This window comes from Heptranchias perlo, chromosome 29 (genome assembly GCF_035084215.1).
Source record: "Heptranchias perlo isolate sHepPer1 chromosome 29, sHepPer1.hap1, whole genome shotgun sequence".
NCBI lineage: Eukaryota > Metazoa > Chordata > Chondrichthyes > Hexanchiformes > Hexanchidae > Heptranchias > Heptranchias perlo.
Window position 1 is genome coordinate 37,712,035 of NC_090353.1, and position 23,824 is coordinate 37,735,858.

General features: G+C 52.3%; 1 protein-coding gene across 1 annotated transcript; it reads right to left on the reverse strand.

Moving 5' to 3' along the window:
• Window positions 1–8,265: 8,265 nt before the first annotated feature.
• On the reverse strand, window positions 8,266–21,646 carry lsm4 (LSM4 homolog, U6 small nuclear RNA and mRNA degradation associated). Its single transcript, XM_067968608.1, has 4 exons — window positions 21,608–21,646; window positions 19,692–19,790; window positions 12,845–13,040; window positions 8,266–11,458 (listed from the first exon to the last, which is right to left on the reverse strand). The coding sequence occupies exons 1-4, from the start codon at window positions 21,608–21,610 to the stop codon at window positions 11,367–11,369; spliced, it is 390 nt and encodes a 129-aa protein (XP_067824709.1). The 5' UTR covers window positions 21,611–21,646; the 3' UTR covers window positions 8,266–11,366.
• Window positions 21,647–23,824: the final 2,178 nt, after the last annotated feature.

The following is a 23,824-nucleotide window of genomic DNA, read 5'->3' on the forward strand; positions in this document are numbered from 1 at the left end:
GCATCTGCGACAGGTAGATTGGTGAAGATGAGGTCAAGTAGATTTTTCCCTCGTGTTGGTTCGCTCACCACCTGCTGCAGGCCCATTCTGGCAGCTGTGTCCTTCAGGACTCGGCCAGCTCGGTCAGTAGTGGTGCTACCGAGCCACTCTTGGTGATGGACATTGAAGTCCCCCACCCAGAGTACATTCTGTGGCCTTGCTACCCTCAGTGCTTCCTCCAAGTGGTGCTCAACATGGAGGAGGGCTGATTCATCAGCTGAGGGAGGACGGTAGGTGGTAATCAGCAGGAGGTTTCCTGCCATGTTTGAACTGATGCCATGAGATTTCATGGGGTCTGGGATCAATGTTGAGGACTCCCAGGGCCACTCCCTCCTGACTGTATATCACTGTACCGCCACCTCTGGTGGGTCTGTCCTGCCGGTGGGACAGGACATCCCCAGGGATGGTGATGGAAAAGTCTGGGACGTTGGCTGAAAGGTATGATTCTGTGAGTATGGCTATGTCAGGCTGTTGCTTGACTAGACTGTGGGACAGCTCTCCCAATTTTGGCCCCAGGCCTCAGATGTTAGTGAGGAGGACTTTGTAGGGTTAACAGGGCTGGCTGTACCTTCATGTTCAAACTCGCTGCCTGGGTCACAGCCAAGAGGTCTGTCTGATTTTATTACTTTTTATGTAGAGAATGATACAAAGGAGTAGTTTGCTGGCCCATTTCAGAGGGCAATTAACGGTCAACCACATTGCTGTGGGACTGGAGTCACCTATAGGCCCAGACCAGGTAAGGAAGGCAGGTTTCCTTCCCTAAAGGACATTAATGAACCAGTTGGGTTTTTATGACAATCCGACAGCTTCATGGTCACTTTTACTGAGACCAGATTTATATTTCCACATTTAAAATTTTTTTTTTTAACCTAAATTCAAATTCACAAACTGTGCTCCAGTACCTGCTCGAGAGTAATTGTTTACTCTCTGACGCTGGCTGTGATTGTGATTTATTTTCATCTGTTAACCCCGCTGTGGTCGTGAAAGGGTTAATACGGAAACTAGTTTCACACTCTGGTAATGTCTGTGGTTATGGTGAGCTACACTCAGTCACTTCCTCCATGGCAGTGTGCAATTTACACATCTTCTGGTCTTGGAAATAAGTGCCTATTGCTTGAGGTTGCAAATTCTCAATCTAAGTTATTATTAATCGCATAACCGTTTAAATGATCAGTAACTGATTAACCATCAGTGACAATCAGTGACAGTTTATCGATCAATAATTGTTTAAACAATCAGTGAGTCTGAACAGCAGGAACTATTTCTGGTTGGACAGTTCTCTCCGGAGTCGGCTCTCCCTGCGAACAGATTCCACGGGAACTGGGCGACTCCATCCCTCATCCAGCGCCCGTCGTCCCTGTGTCACACCAGACAGTGAGTGTTAGCATGATAATCCCATCCTCGACTGAGACACGCGCGCACACTCACATACTGACACAATGACACACACACAGACACACACACACACACTCACACACAGACACACTCACATATTCACTCCAGTAGGAGTCACTGGGTAGCGATCAGGAGCAGGAACCCTGACTGATTTTCCCCCTGCCTATCGCAGTGTGCTGAGGCCAACTTTGGGCCTAACCATCAGCCAGAAGCTGTGCGTAAAACTGTGTGACTCACTCTGTTACTCAGTGTTCTCTGTAGGGTAGGTCCGGGTCTAAAGTGGCATTGAACGATAACGATGAACACACTGAGCCTCAGACCACCCAAAGGATCAGAAACGGATGAAAACGAAGGTCAGAAAAAAAAACACCTGGTCCATTGAGCCTGTCCCATCGAATCACAGGGCAACCACACACCGTGACCCCACCCTCACCCCTGACCTCACACCGTGACCCCACCCTCACCCCCGACCTCACACCGTGACCCCATCCTCACCCCCGACCTCACACCGTGACCCCACCCTCACACCGTGACCCCACCCTCACCCCGACCTCACACCGTGACCCCACCCTCACCCCGACCTCACACCGTGACCCCACCCTCACCCCGACCTCACACCGTGACCCCACCCTCACCCCCGACCTCACACCGTGAACCCACCCTCACCCCCGACCTCACACCGTGACCCCACCCTCACCCCCGACCTCACACCGTGACCCCACCCTCACCCCCGACCTCACACCGTGATCCCACCCTCACCCCCGACCTCACACCGTGACCCCATCCTCACACCATGACCACACACCGTGACCCCACCCTCACACCGTGACCCCACCCTCACATCGACCTCACACTGTGACCCCACCCTCACCCCCGACCTCACACCGTGACCCCACCCTCACCCCCGACCTCACACACCATGACCGCTGACCGCACTCCCCAACCAGCCGCACAATCTCCCAGCAGAGGCAAAAACAGAGGGGAAAAAATGCTGAATTTCAATTCAATTTCCAGAAGTAAAATTCTACGTCAGGTGCAGAAATGTGGTGAATTCAGAAGGACAGAGGCAGTGGTCCGAGCTCAGCATCATTCGCCGCAAACATCTCATGAATGGATCAGGATTCGACGTCACAGAGCGTCAGATCCAGTCTTCAGGCGGCAGGAAGAGATTTCTGACGTGGGACTAAAAATAAGCCGGACTCGGGGCAGTGTTACCTCGGAGTGCTGCTTGCATCAGCACCAGTCTAAGATAGAAGCTACCATCTGTCACCATGGCAACACTGACATCTTCTGACGACAGCGTTATCCACAGCAGGGAGCGAAACAGGTGAGAGTACGAGGGCTGTAAACCCACTCGCAGACAGGAAGCGAAATACTGGATCAGCCTGGAACCCACAGCCCGGCGTTCTGCATTCCTTCTATGAGTTACAACTGAGCAGCTCCCCAAACACGAGCTCTCCACATTTCTCCGCAGTTTTCAAAATGTATATCAAATAGTCTCCTTTCCCTGTCTGCACAGGAACCACTGGCTCAGTACAGTTAGGGATGCCAAGTCTCCAGGAATTAAAGATGAATCTCCAGGACACTTCCACAAGCAAAAACCCAGGAGGAAAATTGCACAGGCTTCAAATATAAGTGTTTTTTTTCATTTCTTTGAACACTCGTTTATTAGTCAGAAAAATATTGGAAATGGGATAAGTGCTGTTTGTCTGGGAATGGCAAATGGAGACTGGAGGTTATGTGATGAAACCTCCAGGAATAAATCCAACCACAGTTGGCGACCCCAAAGTACGGTAGATTTCCAATTTTCAAAGGTGATGTTCTTCCTCTCCGTTTGAGGGCACAACACTTCTTAGCAATGGGCCCTCGATAAAGACCTCCAATTGGAAATCGGCACCACCTGTCTGAAGGTGCCGGCCCAGCCCACACTGCAGTGACATTCTTGTTGCTTAGCAATGAGTCAGAGGGTCAGGGATTCGAGACCAATTCCAGAGACTTGAGCCCATAATCCAGGCCGACACTCCCGGTGCAGTACTGAGGGAGGGCCGCACTGTCGGAGGGTCAGTACTGAGGGAGCGCCGCACTGTCGGAGGGTCAGTACTGAGGGAGCGCCGCACTGTCGGAGGGTCAGTACTGAGGGAGCGCCGCACTGTCGGAGGGTCAGTACTGAGGGAGCGCCGCACTGTCGGAGGGTCAGTACTGAGGGAGCGCCGCACTGTCGGAGGGTCAGTACTGAGGGAGGGCCGCACTGTCGGAGGGTCAGTACTGAGGGAGGGCCGCACTGTTGGAGGGTCAGTACTGAGGGAGCGCTGCACTGTCGGAGGGTCAGTACTGAGGGAGCGCCGCACTGTCGGAGGGTCAGTACTGAGGGAGGGCCGCACTGTCGGAGGGTCAGTACTGAGGGAGGGCCGCACTGTTGGAGGGTCAGTACTGAGGGAGCGCTGCACTGTCGGAGGGTCAGTACTGAGGGAGGGCCGCACTGTCGGAGGGTCAGTACTGAGGGAGCGCTGCACTGTCGGAGGGTCAGTACTGAGGGAGGGCCGCACTGTTGGAGGGTCAGTACTGAGGGAGTGCAGCACTGTTGGAGCTGCTGCACTTTGGATGAGACGTTAAACTGAGGCCCCGTCTGCCCTTTCAGCTTGACGGAAAACATTAATTTCAGGCTGCCTGCCTCACTGGTCAGTCCCGGGATGGGGCTATGATGCGGGAGAGGCGATTGTATCCTCTGGTGTCGAGGGGGAAAACTCCTGCTCCTCCTGGCCCCACAAGGAGGTGTTTCTTACCCTTTGGTTGAGGGGGCGTGGACCCCGGGCGGACAGTCCCCGGGCGGAGAGTCCCCGGGCGGACAGACCCCGGGCGGAGAGTCCCCGGGCGGAGAGTCCCCGGGCGGACAGACCCCGGGCGGACAGTCCCCGGGCGGAGAGTCCCCGGGCGGACAGTCCCCGGGCGGAGAGTCCCCGGGCGGAGAGTCCCCGGGCGGAGAGTCCCCGGGCGGACAGACCTCGGGCGGACAGTCCCCGGGCGGAGAGTCCCCTGGCGGACAGTCCCCGGGCGGACAGACCCCGGGCGGAGAGACCTCGGGCGGACAGTCCCCGGGCGGAGAGTCCCCGGGCGGACAGTCCCCGGGCGGACAGACCCCGGGCGGAGAGACCCCGGGCGGAGAGTTCCCGATTTCTGCCCCGCTCATCGCTGATTTGCCAAAGAGGTCCTTCAACAGGCATTAGGCTCCTCATTTACATATTTAAGGGGTCCAATGTCTGTTACAGGCGTCTGCCCGGGATGCCTAAAATCTGGCCCCTACGAATTTGGTAGTGGGGCCGACACGTGGGCAGATTGGGCACAGGCCGACCCACTGGTATATCGGTCTGCTTTGCGCCCATTTTACACCAATTTCTACCCCGTTCTCTGGTCATTTATCTCATTGCTGTTTGTGGGATCTTGCTGTGTGCAAATTGGCTGCCACATTTCCTACATTACAACAGTGACTGCACTTCAAAAGTACTTCTTTGGTAAGTACTTTGGGACGTGAAAGGCGCTATAGAAATGCAAGTTCTTTGTTTGACAGACTCAGCAGGCCAGATCAGAGGACAATAATGGATATAGACCAGAAACAGGAGCATGTTACAGAGGATACTATCATTACTGACATTAACATTTCACAACCGTTGCAAAGTGAGTTGTAGTTTTTTCCAACTGGCTATTCTTGACTTGTCAGTGTATATGGGCAAGTATCGGGCTATTCAACTGTGGCTGGCATCACCACGGAATCGGATCCTGTCCTCACCCGGTGTCTGCGTGCAGCATGTTCCAGCAGGAGTCACTGGAACATGATCGGGGGCAGGAACCTTGGCTGATTATTACCCTCCCCAGCCCAGAGGCAGAGGCCAATCTAAGAGCACAGATGGCGCGTGGAAGTTGGCGGGGGGGGGGGGGGGGGTGGGGGAAGAGCAGGAGGCCAGCGGGTGTGAGCAACAAGGATTTGGGGAAATTAGACGCTGGTGGGGACGCACTACATGAAGTTAACTGAGTCGACAGGGATCTTATTACAAAATGTACATTTAAACTCACACTTCCTCTTTTTAAAAACTAACTGCAATACAGATGTGAAAAATGGGAAACTGACTCAGTTCAATCAGAACCAAATAACGTCAGAGAAACATCAGCTCCACATCTGGGACATCCTGATTCAAACAGCTGGACACTCACTCACACTCCCACAAACTCACTCCCTCTCTCAAACATCACAAGGTGCTTCACAAGAGTGATTTTCAAACAAAATTTGACACCGAGCCACATAAGGAGATATTAGGACAGGTGAACAAAAGCTTGGTCAAAGAGGTAGGTTTTAAGGAGCATCTTAAAGGAGGAGAGAGAGGCGGAGAGGTTTAGGGAGGGAATTGCAGAGCTTAGGGCCCAGGCAGCTGAAGACACGGCCGCCAATGGTGAAACGATTAATATCAGGGATGCGCAAGAGGCAAGAATTGGAGAAGCGCAGAGATCTCGGAGGGTTGTAGGAGCTGGAGGAGGTTACAGAGATAGAGCACGTACTACACATACTGACATATTCATTCACAACAAAAAGACACACTTCCATGGACACACACACACAGATAGACTGGGTGCAGACAGGAAACATACACCAGATTCACCAGCCTCTGAAACGACAGTCACAGTTGCTGTGAGAAGCCTTAGTCTGAGCTGGGTCTAGAGCTGAAACAGTAACCTGTCCTTACACTTGGGCACTGAGGGACCTCGTTTGCAGCATTAACAGTTTTTCTTTTTATCTGAAGCCAGGAGCAATGAGATTTGTTCTTCATATTTCAGGCTGGTGTGTGGCATCACACTAGGTGGTGAGGTGCCAGTCAATCTCTCCGCACACACAGCAACTCTCCCCAAACCGGTTATTCCTGTGCAGATGAAGTGAGATAAAGTTCCTGGGAGATGAAGGATGGGGTGTGGCCTCTGCTTTAACCACAGGCTGTTCGTAATCTTTTAGCTTCTCTCAAACACACTTCAGGGAATCAAAGTGCGGGAATTAGATTTATACTTGAACAGGAAAAATTTACAGGGCTATGGGGAAGAGAGCAGGGGAGTGGGACTAATTGGATAGCTCTTTCAAAGAGCCGGCACAGGCTCGATGGGCCGAATGGCCTCCTTTAGAGCTGCATCATTCCACAATCTACAAAACGTCAGCATGGCTCGGTGGGCAGCGCTCTTGCCTCCAAATCAAAAGGTTGTGGGTTTAAGTCCCACTCTGGAACATAATCTAGGCTAATACTCCCAGTGCAGTATTGGCACTGTTGGAGGGACAGGACCGAGGGAGCGCCGCACCGTCGGAGGGACAGGACCGAGGGAGCGCCGCACCGTCGGAGGGACAGGACCGAGGGAGCGCCGCACCGTCGGAGGGACAGGACCGAGGGAGCGCCGCACCGTCGGAGGGACAGGACCGAGGGAGCGCCGCACCGTCGGAGGGACAGGACCGAGGGAGCGCCGCACCGTCGGAGGGACAGGACCGAGGGAGCGCCGCACCGTCGGAGGGACAGGACCGAGGGAGCGCCGCACCGTCGGAGGGACAGGACCGAGGGAGCGCCGCACCGTCGGAGGGACAGGACCGAGGGAGCGCCGCACCGTCGGAGGGACAGGACCGAGGGAGCGCCGCACCGTCGGAGGGACAGGACCGAGGGAGCGCCGCGCCGTCGGAGGGACAGGACCGAGGGAGCGCCGCGCCGTCGGAGGGACAGGACCGAGGGAGCGCCGCGCCGTCGGAGGGACAGGACCGAGGGAGCGCCGCACCGCCGGAGGGACAGGACCGAGGGAGCGCTGCACCGTCGGAGGGGCCATCTTTTGGATGAGACATTAAACCGAGGCCCCATCTGCCCTTACAGGTGGATGTCAAAGATCCCATGGCACTATTTCGAAGAAGAGCAGGGGAGTTCTCCCCGGTGTCCTGGGCCAATATTTGTCCCTCAACCAACATCATTAAAACAGATTATCTGGTTATTTATCTCACCATTGAGAGATCTTGCTGTGTGCAAACTGGCTGCCGCGACTGCCTAGAAGTGACTACACTTCAGAAAGACTTAGCTGGCTGTAAAGCAGTTTGAGATGTCCCAAGGTTACAAAAGATATGAATGCTAGTATTTTCTTTATTGGTGAGTACAGGTCTGTCACTGATAACACTGGGGTACAGTACGAGTACAGGTCTGTCACTGAATAACACTGGGGTACAGTACGAGTACAGGTCTGTCACTGAATAACACTGGGGTACAGTACGAGTACAGGTCTGTCACTGTATAACACTGGGGTACAGTACATACCAAGCAAGGGCTCTCTGCCCCTCTCAGGACACACCCCACTGACCCAAATCCAGAGAACTTGGGGGCAGGGCAGCAGAGCCAAGGTTTGGGGACCTGGATGTGTGTTCTGGGGTCTAATCAGCTAAATTCATCCAACCCACCAGCAGAGGATCATGAATCAAACGCACCCTCCTGCTGGTTTTCATAATACAACTTCAAAAAGAGAAGTAGCTTGTGAGCTGGTGCCGAGCGAGTCTGTTCTAAGGGGCTACACCCAGCAGCAGTTTCTCTTTTATTTTTCTGGGTGGAGTAGGTAGGACAAGAGAGAAAAAATCCAAACAGGACATGCACACCAAGTTACAGGTTTTGGCCTGAACTGTTCAACTGTCATTTCAGGTTTAGCAGAAGCTTGAGTGAGAAAAACAAGTAAAATGAAATAGTTAACTGTGGATAATCTGGCCCACAGATTTACAGATCCCACACACACCCCGAGATCACCAATGTGGAACACAGAAAACGGTGAAAACACAGGTCATCGAGAGAGGAACAGGAGCTTTAATATTCCAGGTACTAAACTCACAGGTCTCCATCTGAAACTCTACCTTATCAGGTACTGATCTACAGAGTAATTCCCACCATTCCCAGGTTTTATTTCAGATTTCAAAACATTTGCAGTTCCCATTAATCTTTGTGAAATCAGACGGAGGAGCAAAATTCCCGACAACTCATTACACAAATGTAGAGCCTTGGTTAGACCGCACTGCACATACAGGCACTGGAGATGGTGCAAAAAAGATTCACAATGTTGATTCCAGATACCAGAACTGAGAGGACATACTTATCAGGAAAGGCTGAGGCTCTTTTCTCTAGAAAAGAGAAGGCTGAGGGGTGACCTGATAGAGGTCTTTAAGATTATGACGGGGTTTGATAGGGTAGACGTAGAGATGATGTTTCCACTTGTGGGGGAGACCAGAACTAGGGGCCATAAATATAAGATAGTCACTAATAAATCCAAAGAGGAATTCAGGAGAAACTTCTTTACCCAGAGAGTGGTGAGAATGTGGAACTCGCTCCCAGGAGTAGTTGAGGTGAATAGTGTAGATACATTTAAGGGGAAGCTGGATAAACACATGAGGGAGAAAGGAATAGAAGGATATGCTGATAGGGTGAGATGAAGAAGGGAGGGATGTGCCTCGTGTGGAGCATAAATACTGGCATAGACCCGTTGGGCCGAATGGCCTGTTTCTGTGCTGTAAACTCGATGTCATTCTATTTAAATGAGGAAACTCTGTGTCCCCAACCTCCCAAAGAGTACACAGCAAAACCAACCTCAGATACAAACTGCTCTCCGCTGTAATTAGTACAGAACGCTTAAACAGCAATGAATTCACTTTCCCGTGGGTTTCCCTCTGCTCAGTGCTTTACGCAGACTGAATGTGGGACGAGACAAGGATTTTGTAAATCAAACACTAACAGGACATGACAGCAGCCGTTAGAGTCTGCGCTGGTAGTGATGACTTTGAGATGGATTATTCCATGGGACATGACTTTTACAACTCAGGGCTGAGGAGTGGGAGAGAAGGTGGGGGCAGTGTCGGAGAATTCGCGGGTCGAGATGAGATTGCAACAATCGCTGAATCCATAAGGGAAACCGGGACTGTCGTGTACTGGCACCGTTCACCAAAAAATCATCACACAATGTTCTAATCCATTGGCTGCAGATGCAGCCTGCAGGTAAACTGTCACCGTCACAATAACTGGATTCCTGACCCCTGTCACCGTCTGCAAACTGCAGCCATTTTGTAGTGCAAAAATAATTTTTGGTGACAAGACTAATTGACCATGAATTCAACAAAAATCTGACGCCTCCCCATAGGAACGGAGCACTGAACAAGAGGTTACAGGGTCGGCCCCTCATTCACATGCAGAAATCACACCGGGCCAAGTGAAGATTCGAACTGGCGACGTCTCTGCACAGGCGTGCACCCGCCCCGCGCGCGAGAGAGAGAGACACGGGCGTGCGGCCGCCCCGCGAGCGAGAGCGGGAGACGGGCGTGCGGCCGCCCCGCGAGCGAGAGCGGGAGACGGGCGTGCGGCCGCCCAGCGAGCGAGAGCGGGAGACGGGCGTGCGGCCGCCCCGCGAGCGAGAGCGGGAGACGGGCGTGCGGCCGCCCCGCGAGCGAGAGCGGGAGACGGGCGTGCGGCCGCCCCGCGAGCGAGAGCGGGAGACGGGCGTGCGGCCGCCCCGCGAGCGAGAGCGGGGGACGGGCGTGCGGCCGCCCCGCGAGCGAGAGCGGGGGACGGGCGTGCGGCCGCCCCGCGAGCGAGAGCGGGGGACGGGCGTGCGGCCGCCCCGCGAGCGAGAGCGGGGGACGGGCGTGCGGCCGCCCAGCGCGAGACCGGGAGACGGGCGTGCGGCCGCCCAGCGCGAGACCGGGAGACGGGCGTGCGGCCGCCCCGCGCGAGACCGGGAGAGGGGCGTGCGGCCGCCCCGCGCGAGAGGGGGAGGGGGCGTGCGGCCGCCCCGCGCGAGAGGGGGAGGGGGCGTGCGGCCGCCCCGCGCGAGAGGGGGAGGGGGGCGTGCGGCCGCCCCGCGCGAGAGGGGGAGGGGGGCGTGCGGCCGCCCCGCGCGAGAGCGGGAGACGGGCGTGCGCCCGCCCCGCGCGAGAGCGGGAGACGGGCGTGCGCCCGCCCCGCGCGAGAGCGGGAGACGGGCGTGCGCCCGCCCCGCGCGAGTGCGAGAGGGGGAGACGGGCGTGCGCCTGCCCCGCGCGAGACGGGCGTGCGCCCACCCCGCGCGAGTGCGAGAGGGGGAGACGGGCGTGCGCCCACCCCGCACGCGCGAGAGGGGGAGACAGGCGTGCGCGCAAGAGAGAGACACAGGTGTGCGCCCACCCCGCGCGCACGAGATACACACACAGGCGTGCGCCTATGCCGCACGAGAGAGAGACAGGCAGGTCCGTGGACTCGGTCACGAGCGCCTCTGGAATGCATGCTCCTGCCTTCAGTACACGAGCTGTGTGCGGGCAGATTTCAGAGCACTGGAGGATAAACACAACAACACACCCAGATGAATCATGGTCTGGCAGCTGCACCCATCTAAAATTCCCCTGAATAAACAGAACGTAGAAGGTGGCAGGGAGTGAAGGTGCTGTCTGATCCATGGGAGAGGCTGTAATAACAGAGCAGGGACTGGTTTACTGTGGGACTAACACTCCTGGAGGGCCACCCAGGCACTGGGACAGACCGCAGCCCTCAGCTGCTTGCTCGTGGCCTCTGCTTCTAACTCCAAACAAGGCAGGGAGAGAGAGAGGGAGAGAGAGAGAATCTGACCTCTCCTAAACCTGGACACAGTGACTCAAACTCCACCCCCTCCCCTCTCACACCCACAAACTCTGGAAACTACTCCCAATTATTTTCCGAGACTCTCAACTTGTATAAAAAAAAATGAACTCAATTTGAGACAACTAACTGTGGGTGCTAAATCAACGGTTTCCGTTACTTTTCCCTCCGCGTTGTTTATTTATAATTTACAAAACCCTTGTAACTAATCCCGAAATGCGGATCTGTGACTCATTTACACAATCTGTACAGAAAACAAAGACTGTCGGAACATGGCAACACACGCTGTCCCTCTCACTGCTTCTTCCCTCCAGATAACTTCCCTGGCTTCTTCTCTTGTCCTCGGCCCGGTGCTGGGACGCCACGTCCACGACCACCAAACACACCTGGAAACAGTCAACAGCAACAGGTTACACTCACTCTTTCACTACAGCAACTCCAAAATTAAATCATTCCCCTCTCTCTCACCCCTCACCCCATGAAGGCACAAACTTGTTCTTGGGCTGCGGGCTCCACGGGCACAGGAACCCCCCCCAAGGGTGCGGGCTCCACGGGCACCGACCCTCCCCAGGGTGCGGGCTCCACGGGCACCGACCCTCCCCAGGGTGCGGGCTCCACGGGCACCGACCCTCCCCAGGGTGCGGGCTCCACGGGCACCGACCCTCCCCAGGGTGCGGGCTCCACGGGCACCGACCCTCCCCAGGGTGCGGGCTCCACGGGCACCGACCCTCCCCAGGGTGCGGGCTCCACGGGCACCGACCCTCCCCAGGGTGCGGGCTCCACGGGCACAGGAACCCTCCCTAACCCAGGGGGCACTGAACAGGGGTCAGGAGCAGGAACCGTGGTTAATATTCCCTCATTAGTTGGACACCAATAGACACATAAGAACATAAGAAATTGGAGCAGGAGTAGGCCAATCGGCCCCTCGAGCCTGCTCCGCCATTCAATAAGATCATGGCTGATCTGATCCCAACCACAAATCTAAAGAACACAAGAAGTAGGAGCAGGACCCGGCCACACAGCCCCTGGGCCCTCTGCGCCACCCACAGGGCATTGACCGATCCGAACTCAGCTTCATGTCCAATTTCCTGCCCGCTCCCCAATTCCCTTTACTTCTAGAAAACTGTCGATTTCTGTTTTAAATTTATTTAATGATGTAGCTTCCACAGCTTCCTGGGGCAGCAAATTCCACAGACCCACCACCCTCTGAGTGAAGAAGTTTCTCCTCATCTCAGTTTTGAAAGAGCAGCCCCTTATTCTAAGATTATGCCCCCTAGTTCTAGTTTCACCCATCCTTGGGAACATCCTTACCGCATCCACCCGATCAAGCCCCTTCACAATCTTATATGTTTCAATAAGATCGCCTCTCATTCTTCTGAACTCCAATGAGTAGAGTCCCAATCTACTCAACCTCTCCTCATATGTCCGCCCCCTCATCCCCGGGATTAACCGAGTGACACGGGGGGGGGGGGGGGGGGGACATTTTGAACGTAGGACCTTGAATCAACATGAAGACAAGATGAGGCTCAGCTCACAGACCCCTCTCCCCTGGTGAGCATCCGGTCGCTAATCACCAGCTGGGCCCACACATGGAGCACGGGCATTTATCCCAGGTACCTGGTGGTGCCCGTGGAGAAGGAGTCACATAGCAACATTCCTCTCCATCTAATGGACGCTCTGATCTGGGCCTCAGGCGAGACCGCCAAGTGAACCCTGGAGCTCCCCATGGGGCTGGTATAACAATCACAGATTGATCGAGGAACAGCCATTACCTCGCCCGGTACCCCCGCTAGCACCTCGACCCTTCTGCTGCTGCTGCTGTTTCTGCTGCTGGATGCCACCACGACCTCTGCCCTTTGACACCACCTCCTCTTTCACCATGTCAATGATTTCGTCCGGGATGCGGAGGTACTTGATGGTGCTGCCTCGAATATAACACTCCGGCATCTTCCAGAATTTATCTCCATCCTATGAAGAAGGGAAAACAAACATAGGCACGTTGCGTAAAGAATACTGTACCCCAGGATTATACAGTGACAGACCTGTACCCACCAGTACTGTACCCAGTATTTTTTCAAAAAATTCGTTCATGGAATGTGGGCATCGCTGGCAAGACCAGCATTTATTGCCCATCCCTAATTGCCCTTGAGAAGGTGGTGGTGAGCCGCCTTCTTGAACTGCTGCAGTCCGTGTGGTGAAGGTTCTCCCACAGTGCTGTTAGATAGGGAGTTCCAGGATTTTGACCCAGCGATGATGAAGGAACAGCGATATATTTCCAAGTCGGGATGGTGTGTGACTTGGAGGGGAACATGCAGGTGATGTTGTTCCCATGTTCCTGCTGCCCTTGTCCTTCTAGGTGGTAGAGGTTGCGGGTTTGGGAGGTGCTGTTGAAGAAGCCTTGACGAGTTGCTGCAGTGCATCCTGTGGATTGTACACACTGCAGCCACAGTGCACCAGTGGTGGAGGGAGTAAACGTTTAAGGTGGTGGATGGGGTGCCAATCAATCGGGTTGCTTTGTCCTGGATGGTGTCGAGCTTCTTGAGTGTTGTTTGAGCTGCACTCATGCAGGCAAGAGTATTCCATCACACTCCTGACTTGTGCCTTGTAGACGGTGGAAAGGCTTTGGGGAGTCAAGAGGTGAGTCACTTGCTGCAGAATACCACAGTATTTATGTGGCTGGTCCAGTTAGGTTTCTGGTCAATGGTGACCCCCAGGATGTTGATGGTGGGGGATTCGGCGGTGGTAACGCCATTGAATGTCAAGGGGAGGTAGTTAGATTCTCTCTTGTTGGAGGTGGTTACTGCCTGGCACTTGTCTGGAGCGAATGTTACTTGCCACTTATCAGCCCAAGCCTGGATGTTGTCCAGGTCTTGCTGCATGCGGGCTCGGACTGCTTCATTATCTGAGGGGTTGCGAATGGAACTGAACACTATGCAATCGTCAGCGAACATCCCCACTTCTGACCTTATGATGGAGGGAAGGTCATTGATGAAGCAGCTGAAGATGGTTGGGCCGAGGACACTGCCCTGAGGAACTCCTGCAGCAATGCCCTGGGGCTGAGATGATTGGCCTCCAACAACCACTACCATCTTCCTTTGTGCTAGGTATGACTCCAGCCACTGGAAAGATTTCCACCTGATTCCCATTGACTTCAATTTTACTGGGGCTCCTTGGTGCCACACTCGGTCAAATGCTGCCTTGATGTCAAGGGCAGTCACTCTCACCTCACCTCTGGAATTCAGCTCTTTTGTCCATGTTTGGACCAAGGCTGTAATGAGGTCTGGAGCCGAGTGGTCCTGGCGGAACCCAAACTAAACATCGGTGAGTAGGTTGTTGGTGAGTAAGTGCCGCTTGATAGCACTGTCGACGACACCTTCCATCACTTTGCTGATGATTGAGAGTAGACTGATGGGGCTGTAATTGGCCGGATTGGATTGTCCTGCTTTTTGTGGACAGGACATACCTGGGCAATTTTCCACATTGTCGGGTAGATGCCAGTGTTGTAGCTGTACTGGAACAGCTTGGCTAAAGGCGCAGCTGGTTCTGGAGCACAAGTCTTCAGCACTACAGCCGGGATGTTGTCGGGGCCCATAGCCTTTGCTGTATCCAGTGCACTCAGCCGTTTCTTAATATCACGTGGAGTGAATCGAATTGGCTGAAGACTGGCTTCTGTGATGGTGGGGATATCGGGAGGAGGCCGAGAGGGATCATCCACTCGGCACCTCTGGCTGAAGATGGTTGCAAACACTTCAACCTTGTCTTTTCCTACAAACTCCGCATAAGGTGAATGTTCTGCAACACTCGCCTCGTGCGAAGGTTGTAAGAAAGAAAATAACTTGAAAAATGAATTGAAGAACTTGCATTTATATAGCACCTTGCAGGACCTCAGGATGTCCCAAAACCCTTTACAGCCAATGAAGCACCTGTGAAGTGCAGTCACTGCTGTAATGTGGGATATCAGCGCGCGCACTCACAATAAACACCCGGGGACACAGCGGCAAAGGGGAAATCCCCGAGACTGGTTCCCTGTGGAACCCGAGTGCCTGAGCTGGGCTCTGCTGCCACCCACTGGCTGCACCGGGGGTAACAACACCTTTACAAAGCTCGATCTGACACGCCGGTGGTTCAGTGAGTTTATCCAGTTCTCGTGAGTAACTGGGCCACACAGACCAGGGAGAGGGCGCTGGTTCCACGGTTACCGGCAGCCCCCCTCATACCTCACCCACGTGGCCCTGCTTCAGAATCCATACAAGACACTGGTTTGTTGCAGTATTGTGTGCAGTTTGGGGCACCTCATATAGAAGGGGTATGGAAAGGGTGCAGGGTGGATGACCGGGCTGTACCAGGGGCAGGAGGAGAGAGTTATGGACAGTCTCAGGAAACTAGCGCTCCATTCAATGGAGCAGAGAAGGGAAACGGGGATTGAATAGAAGAGCCCAAAATGCTCGAGGGTGAACAATAACAGATTCTTTCCACCAGGTAGTGAATCAGTAACCCAGGCCTGGTTACCAGTAACCCTAGTATAAGACACTGGACTTGAAGCTCCCTGTGTGGGTCCTGGCATCACAATGACAGGACGTTTCTCATGTGAAAGATGGGACTGATTGAATAGCTCTTTTAAAGAGCCGGCACAGGCATGATGGGCCGAATGGCCTCCTTCTGTGCTGTACCTAAGATACTAAGATGAGGAGATGTGGAGGCTTGGGATGGCAGTCAGTGGGAGATGTCAGCAGGATGCTGGGAATGAGACTGGCTATAATCACAGGCAGCTTCTGCTGAGGCCCCACATCTGCTGCCAGTCGAAGCATCGCAATGGGAGATGGCGTGTCCCCAAAATGGGGTCAGGAGATGGTGCAAAGCACTCACATCTACTGGTGAGCTGTGATGATCACTATGCCGGTGAGCTCCTGGTGACTGTGATAATCGACTCGTGACTATCCCACCGGGGAGTAAGCAGCGGTCGATTTGACTTCAAGGGAACAAGTCTGACAATGAAAGACCAGAACTCAGTGAACCGTCTATGGCAGACTCGGCAATCAGATATCTGAGCCCTGGAGATAGGCTGTAAACCACTGACCCACCAGCCTGGGTCAGTGACGGAGCGATAGACCAGGGACACTGGGTGGGATTCTTCCCACTCGGCTCCAGATAACCCATCAAACTCATGCCCTACTGGGTGGTATCGGCTGATCAAGCCACAGAGAGCTGGGGTCTGGTTTTCCTGATGAGCTAAGTGCCTCTGCATACTTTTGGGGGGGGGGGGGGGTCGGTAACTTTGGTCCTGCCAACTTGCGACTAAGCCCCCTGTACGTGGGTAGGTGGGACGTGCCCCCATTGGGAGAGAGAGTATGCATGTCATAGCGGGGATACAGATACTTTGTGTCTCGTGGTGGCTTTTGGGGCTTTGCACAGTCCTAAAACTGATGATATGTTTTTCAATTCATCAAACTCAGCTGGCCAGAAAAACGTTTGCATTTGGAGCAGAAAGTGGAGGACTTTTCTCACATCGTGGGTCATCAGATTGTTGCAAATATCACCACAGCCCAAGTCTATCATCAGATTTGAGAGGAGATTAAATAACCACAAAGAGAAATAGAGAAGGCAAAAGAACCAGGGGGGAGATGAGGAGAAATCTTTTTGCGCAGCGAGTTGTTCTGATCTGGAATGCGCTGCCTGAAAGGGCGGTGGAAGCAGATTCAATAATAACTTTCAAAAGGGAGTTGGATAAATACTTGAAAAGGAAAGATTTGCAGATCTATGGGGAAAGAGCAAGGGAGTGGGACTAAGTGGTAGCTCTTACAAAGAGCCGGCACAGGGAAAGAGCATTAAAGACTCTGGTGAGTAGCTAGCACTGACCAGCACAAGCACAATGGGCTGAATGGCCTCCCTCTGTGCTGCAATTTTGATGATTGCAAGTGTGAACCTTAGACAGAAATCAAAGGTTTTGTGTAGGAGTCAGAAAAAACCCTACTCCGCCAGACTGTTCCAGCGGGGTACCAGTAAAACATCTCATGGAAAACGTCAGCCATGAAACAATTACTGAACAGCTTCGCTTTCACATGACACTGAAAATGCAATCTCGAGAATGTAGAATACAGGAGATGGCAACTCAACCAAATATCCTGGGTCCACGCAGGCTCCTCATCAGAGAGTGAAGAGGTGGAAGCTTGGCACGATTCCTAAACAAATCTGAACAGGAAGCTGGGCGCTGCAGTCGGGAAGATGAGGGGTGACCTGATGGAGGTCTTTAAGATTATGAAGGGATTTGATAGGGTAGACGTAGAGAAGATGTTTCCACTTGTGGGGGAGACCAGAACTAGGGGCCATAAATATAAGATAGTCACTAATAAATCCAATAGGGAATTCAGGAGAAACTTCTTTACCCAGAGAGTGGTGAGAATGTAGAACTCACTCCCACAAGGAGTGATTGAGACAAATAGCGTAGATGCATTTAAGGGGAATCTGGATAAACACAAGGGAGAAAGGAATAGAAGGATATGCTGAAAGGGTGAGATGAAATAGAGTGGGAGGGAGGAGGCTCCGTGGAGCATTAACACTGGCACGGACCAGTTGGACAGAATGGCCTGTTTCTGTGCTGTAAATTCAATGTAATACGAATCCTTAGAGGGTGCAGAAGAGATTTACTAGAATGGTACCAGGGATGAGGGACTTCAGTTATATGGAGAGACTGGAGAAGCTGGGATTGTTCTTAAAGCAGAAGAGGATAAGGGGAGATTTGATCGAGGTGTTCAAAATCATCAATGGTTTTGACAGAGTAAATAAGGAGAAACTGTTTCCAGTGGTAGAAGGGTCGGTAACCAAAGGACGCAGATTTAAGGTGATCGGCAAAAGAGGCAGAGGCGACATGAGGAAACATTTCTTTTAACGGGGCGAGTTGTTATGATCTGGAATGCACTGCCTGAAAGGGCGGTGGAAACAAATTCAATAGTAAGTTTCAAAAAGGAATTGAATAAATACTCGAAGGGTAAAAATTTACAGGGCTCTGGGGAAAGAGCAGGGGAATGGGACTAATTGGAGAGCTCTTTCAAAGAGGTGGCACAGGCACGATGGGCCGAATGGCCACCTCCTGTGCTTTGCCTACTATGATACCATTAGAAAGATCCCACAGGATGAAGAGGTGTTCATGCGAGATTAGTTTCAATGACACTACACCGTGTGATCTGGTCCGCACTGTGACATTTTACACAAGTGCACGTTTACTTTCAAACGATCGGTCCCACACGTTTAAAACTGTGACTCTCTGGTTTCTCTCCCATTCCCTCGTTGCCTCTCGAATTGTGGGCTAATATTTCCTTTACAGCTAAATCTTTTGAGAGCCATAACAGTGAACAAGTCGAATGGGAACTATGCAAACTCAGGAGATGTTGGCATTCTACTGTAGGAGGCCCTCTCGCCCATTACTTTATAAACAGGGCGACCTTTGATAATACGAGTATTGATCCACACTGACCCTGTGGTTTGTGAGGTGAATCTGATGCAGACTGAGTGCCCCATTAACAGTCACTGCACCCCAAAAGTAAATTAATGTGCTTGAGACATTTTACTGAGGCGTCTTATAAATCATACTATTTATTCTGACAGTGGGTGTTGGCAAACTATTCTCCATACGGACTGTTTTCTTATGTGCTCTCCTTATCGGCCTCTCCCCTCCCCTCCTCACCTCGCCTCTCCCCTCCCCTCTCCTCGCCCCACAAACTCTGGGCAATATGTAAGACCGAGAGGAGGAAACATTTCTTCACTCAGAGTTGCGAATATTTGGAATTCTCTACCCCAGAGGACTGTGGATGTTCAGTCGTTGAGTTAATTCAAGATTGAGATTGATAAGATTTTTGGACATCAAGGGATATGGGGATCGGGCGGGAAAGTGGAGTTGAGGTGGAAGATCAGCCACGATCTGATTGAATGGTGGAGCAGGCTCGAGGGGCCGAATGGCCTACTCCTGCTCCTATTTCTTATGTTCTTAAACAGAATTCTGCTACCTCACACAATCTCACAGAGACATCACACTCCTCTTGCTGAGCTCATGTCTCCCTAATCAGAACTGCCTTCGTTTTCAAATCCTTCCACAGTCTCTCTGTGCCGTTCCTCTGTGGCCGTCCCAATATCCCAGCCCCCACCCTCCTGCTCTGACCCCTGTTCCATCAGCGGCTGCTCTTTCAGTCACTACACCCTCCTCTTGGATAATAGGAACAGGAGATGGCCACTCAGCCCCTCGAGCCTGTCCCACCACTCAATTAGATCGTGACTGATCTGTATCTTAACTCTGTTTAGCCGCCTTGGTCCCGTAACCCTGAATGCCCTTACCCAACAAAAATCGATCAATCCCAGTTTTAAAATTTTCAATTGACCCCCAGCCGTAACAGCTTTTTTGAGGAGGGGGGGCGGGAAAGAGGAGTTCCAGATTTCCACTACCCTTTGTGCAACTCTGTCTCACTACCTCTGCTCCTTCTGTCAAACGCCTCCTTAAAACTTCTTTCGTTAATCAAGTGGTCATAATTCAGCTCGCCTCTGCCTTGTGCTGTTTTATATTTAAAATGTTTACTGAACAGTTTAAAAAACCTTTGGGTCACACTGTGACCGTGAACAAAAGCCACGTACCCTGGAGGTACAAATGACCTCTCGCAAGTTAATGTTCATCCAGTTGTCACAGCTGACCAGATGACCGTTGTACGTCTCTCCATTCTTCAACTCGACCAGCTACAAAACAGAAACACATTTTATTAAAGGGAGGAGAGTTTACTCAGAGTGTCAAGTCGCTTTTGTAGTGTTAATTCTAACACTGGGACCTTGCTAAGGAGCGGATATTCTCCACCCCTCGCTAAGATGTGCTGTTTGCTGTGGGATTGCCCTTGCAGAGAGCTGGCACGGACTCGATGGGCCGAATGGTCTCCTTCCGTGCTGTAACCTTTCTATGATTCTATGAATACTGGCTGCCGTGTTTCCAACATTACAACAGTGACTGCACTTCAGAAAAGTGCTTCATTGGCTGTAAAGTGCTTTGGGAGATCCTGAAAGGCGCTACAGAAATACAAGCTCTTTCTTTTTGTTTTTGAATGCCCTAAGCTTTCCTCAGCTCTCTCACTGCAACCCAAACCGTAAAAGAAAACGGCACAACCTCCAGCACCCAGGCCACAGAATTGGAGGGGGTGGGGGGGGGGGGGGGGTGGAAAATCAGCCCGTTGGTGAGGGACTTAAAAGTGTTGAAGGTTTAACAGCTGATGAGGTGCAAAGTTCCACCCCCCTAATCTTTTTCCCCAACCCCCCCACCCTGTTTCCTTTCTGATCAGAGGAAGCAGGGAGTTTGACGCGAGTGGATAGGGAGCTTAAGTGGAAACATCATTGGCCTGAGGGCTGGAAACTTCTCTCTGCCCATAGTGTGAACTCCAGAAACTGTGGTTTAACCCAGCTGAGAGGCACCAGGCTGCCTGCTATCTCCACTAGTAAACATCCATCAACACGAGCTCCCCAGACAAATTCAGCAGCTTTGAACTTGACTGAAGATCACAAACACAGATAATTAAAGGCTACGGGATTCCCCGGCCCCACCACTTCCTGTTAGTGCCAAATAGATTTGGAAGGCGGAGGACGGTGGGTGGAGTGACGGACGGAGGTGGGGAAAGCTGACTGGGTGGAGTGACGGTCGGAGGTGGGGAAAGCTGACTGGGTGGAGTGACGGTCGGAGGTGGGGAAAGCTGACTGGGTGGAGTGACGGACGGAGGTGGGGAAAGCTGACTGGGTGGAGTGACGGACGGAGGTGGGGAAAGCTGACTGGGTGGAGTGACGGACGGAGGTGGGGAAAGCTGACTGGGTGGAGTGACGGACGGAGGTGGGGAAAGCTGACTGGGTGGAGTGACGGTCGGAGGTGGGGAAAGCTGACTGGGTGGAGTGACGGACGGAGGTGGGGAAAGCTGACTGGGTGGAGTGACAGAGGATGACAGTGTGACAGAGACGCAAGAGCTGGTCAGTGTTCCGAGCTGTTTCAATCCATTGATCAGACTCTCCAGCAACTTCCAACCAATTCCTCAACTGGGATCGTCCATTACCTAAATGAGGACGTTTAATATTCTTTAATCTGGTGCAGATGGTGAAGCTCCATGAATGGCTGGGGAAAATGCCCCATAAGGCACAAGGTACCAACCATCCCGGACTGTCCCGGAATCTCCAGGATTTAAAGATTAATCTCCTGGACACTGGTGCAAACAAACCGGGAAAAACATCACAGCGGCATTAAAACTAATTGTGTGTATTTTTCATTTTCTGTGAACGACAACTTGCATTTATCTAGCGCATTTAACGCAGAAAAACGTCCCAAGGAGCTTCACAGGAGCAATTATCAAACAAAAATTTAACACCGAGCCACAGGAGGAGATATTACGACAGGCAACCAAAAGCTTGGTCAAAGAGTTAGGTGCAGACGCCGGGCCGAGCTCTGCCTGCCGGTGCAGACGCTGGGCCAATCCCTGTCTAGACTGATCAACGCCCGTTAATGCAGACGCTCCTTTAACCCAACTCACCATGGGATGATTCTGTGCTGTCTTCAGTAACGAGAGAGGAAGCTGAAATAGGGAAAAAAAATTAAATGAAACCTGGGAAGAATCTGTTTCACCCGTCAAAATAAGCAATGGCGGGTCACGGAGAGTTCCAGAACCGACACTCACCCACCCTCAAAAAAAGAGATAATTCTGGAACACTCCGTTCTAGAATCTCGACAGTTTGTAAGCAGTGTTCGCAACTAAATGCTCAGGTACTGGCCGGGGGGGCCCTCTACAGCCAAACACCTCACCCGCACCACCCCACCCCAAAACAAAACAATTATATTAGAACTCACCATTCTGTGTATTTAAAATAATAGTTTTCTCCCCTCCTGATGGCGCTGACACACCAGCTATCCCACTCCTCCCACCACTCTCTTAATCCACCCAGTCTAATCCCACTCTCTCCCCCACACACCTTTAATAACCCACCATTCAATCCCACACTCTCCCCACACCCATAAACCTCCCATCCACCACCCTCAAACCCACCTCCACACACTTATACATCCCACCAAGTCAATCCCACTCTCTCCCCACACCCCTTAATATCCCACCCAGTCTATCCCACTCTCTCCCCACACCCTTAATATCACCACCCAGTCTAATCCACTCTCTCACCACACCCTTTAATATCCCACCAAGTCTAATCCCACTCTCTCCCCACACCCCTTAATACCACCCTTCTATCCCACTCTCTCCCCACACCCTAAACCCACCCTTATAATCCACAACACCCCAACAAACCCCCCAGACAAACCCAACCACACCCCCTTAATCCCCACCCAGTCTATCCCACACCCTCCCACCACACCTACCCCACTAATCCTACCCCCACCCTTTCCACAATCACCCACTCTCTCCCCACACCCTTAATATCCCACCCAGTCTAATCCCACTCTCTCCCCACACTCTTAATATCCCACCAAGCAAATCCCACTCTCCCCACACCCCTTAATATCCCACCCAGTCTAATCCCACTCTCTCCAACCCATCCACCCGTTAATATCCCACCCAGTCTATCCCACCACTCCAACACCCCCTTAATACCCACCCAGACAAATCCCACCTCCCCACACCCCTTAATATCCCCACCCAGTCTAATCCCCACACTCTTCCCCACCCACTCCCCTAATATCCCACCCATCTAATCCCACACTCTCCCCACCACCCCTTAATATCCACCCAGACTAATCCCACTCTCTCCCCCACACCCCTTAATATCCCACCCAGTCTAATCTCACTCTCTCCCCCCACACCCTTTAATATCCCACCCAGTCTAATCCCACTCTCTCCCCACACCCTTTAAATCCCACCCAATCTAATCCCACTGCCCACAACCTTTAATATTCCTTTTTCAAGCTTTGTCCACTTTTTGAAGTATCTATGGACTCTGCTCCAACAGTCTGTGGCAGAGAATTTCACATTCTACCCGCCCGCGGCATAAAAAATATTTCCCGATCCTTCACGTGTATTCTTTGCCATTATCTTCAATTTCGTACCATCTCACTGCAGCCTCAACGAGCGAAACAATCTCTCACTATTTCCCCGATCAGAACCCTTTGTAATCTTGCCGTCACCCCTTTACCTTCTCAGCTCCAGTGAAAGAAGTCCCAACTTTGAGTCCCTCTTCCTAACTGTAACTCCTTCCCTAGTAACATCTGAGTGAATCTCTGCTGCACCACTCCCACTGCTATTATATCTGTCCTGTACAGGGGTGCCCAGAACTGCACACAATAGTGCAACTACAGCCCAGCTAAATACAAAACCAAAAATTCTTTTTGCATTTATTAATGATCCTATCTATTTATCTCAGTGATTTAAACAACTTTTAAATGTGTTTGAGCAGTGCAGGTTGTGCTGTGTCTGTCATTTCACCAACATATCAATCTGGAGACAAAGCATTATGTTTGCTGTAGTTTGGCACTTATGTGCAGAATTTATCTGAATTAAAAATAAAATCGTTGGACTATAACTTGGTGTTGTAAAATTGTTTACAATTATCTGAATTAAGGCAGTTCAGGGAACTTTACTAACCCCTAACCCCCATCCCCCCAAACTCCATTTCCTGACTTCTCGACCCACTCTGTAGAACTGAGGATTGTTGTGAGATTTCAAACCCAGGGGTCACTACTACAAACCCTTTCCAACCAACCTGTAACGCAATGGTGACACAGTAATTTGGAAATAAACCACGAA

Bases quoted from the DNA above. Each gene is read 5' to 3' on its own strand.
- lsm4 (XM_067968608.1), bottom strand. The intron at 13,041-19,691 runs GTACGTGGCTTT...CCTTCTTCATAG, and splicing joins AGGTCATTTGTACCTCCAGG to GATGGAGATAAATTCTGGAA. The intron at 11,459-12,844 runs GTAATGGCTGTT...GACTGTTTCCAG, and splicing joins TAGCGGGGGTACCGGGCGAG to GTGTGTTTGGTGGTCGTGGA.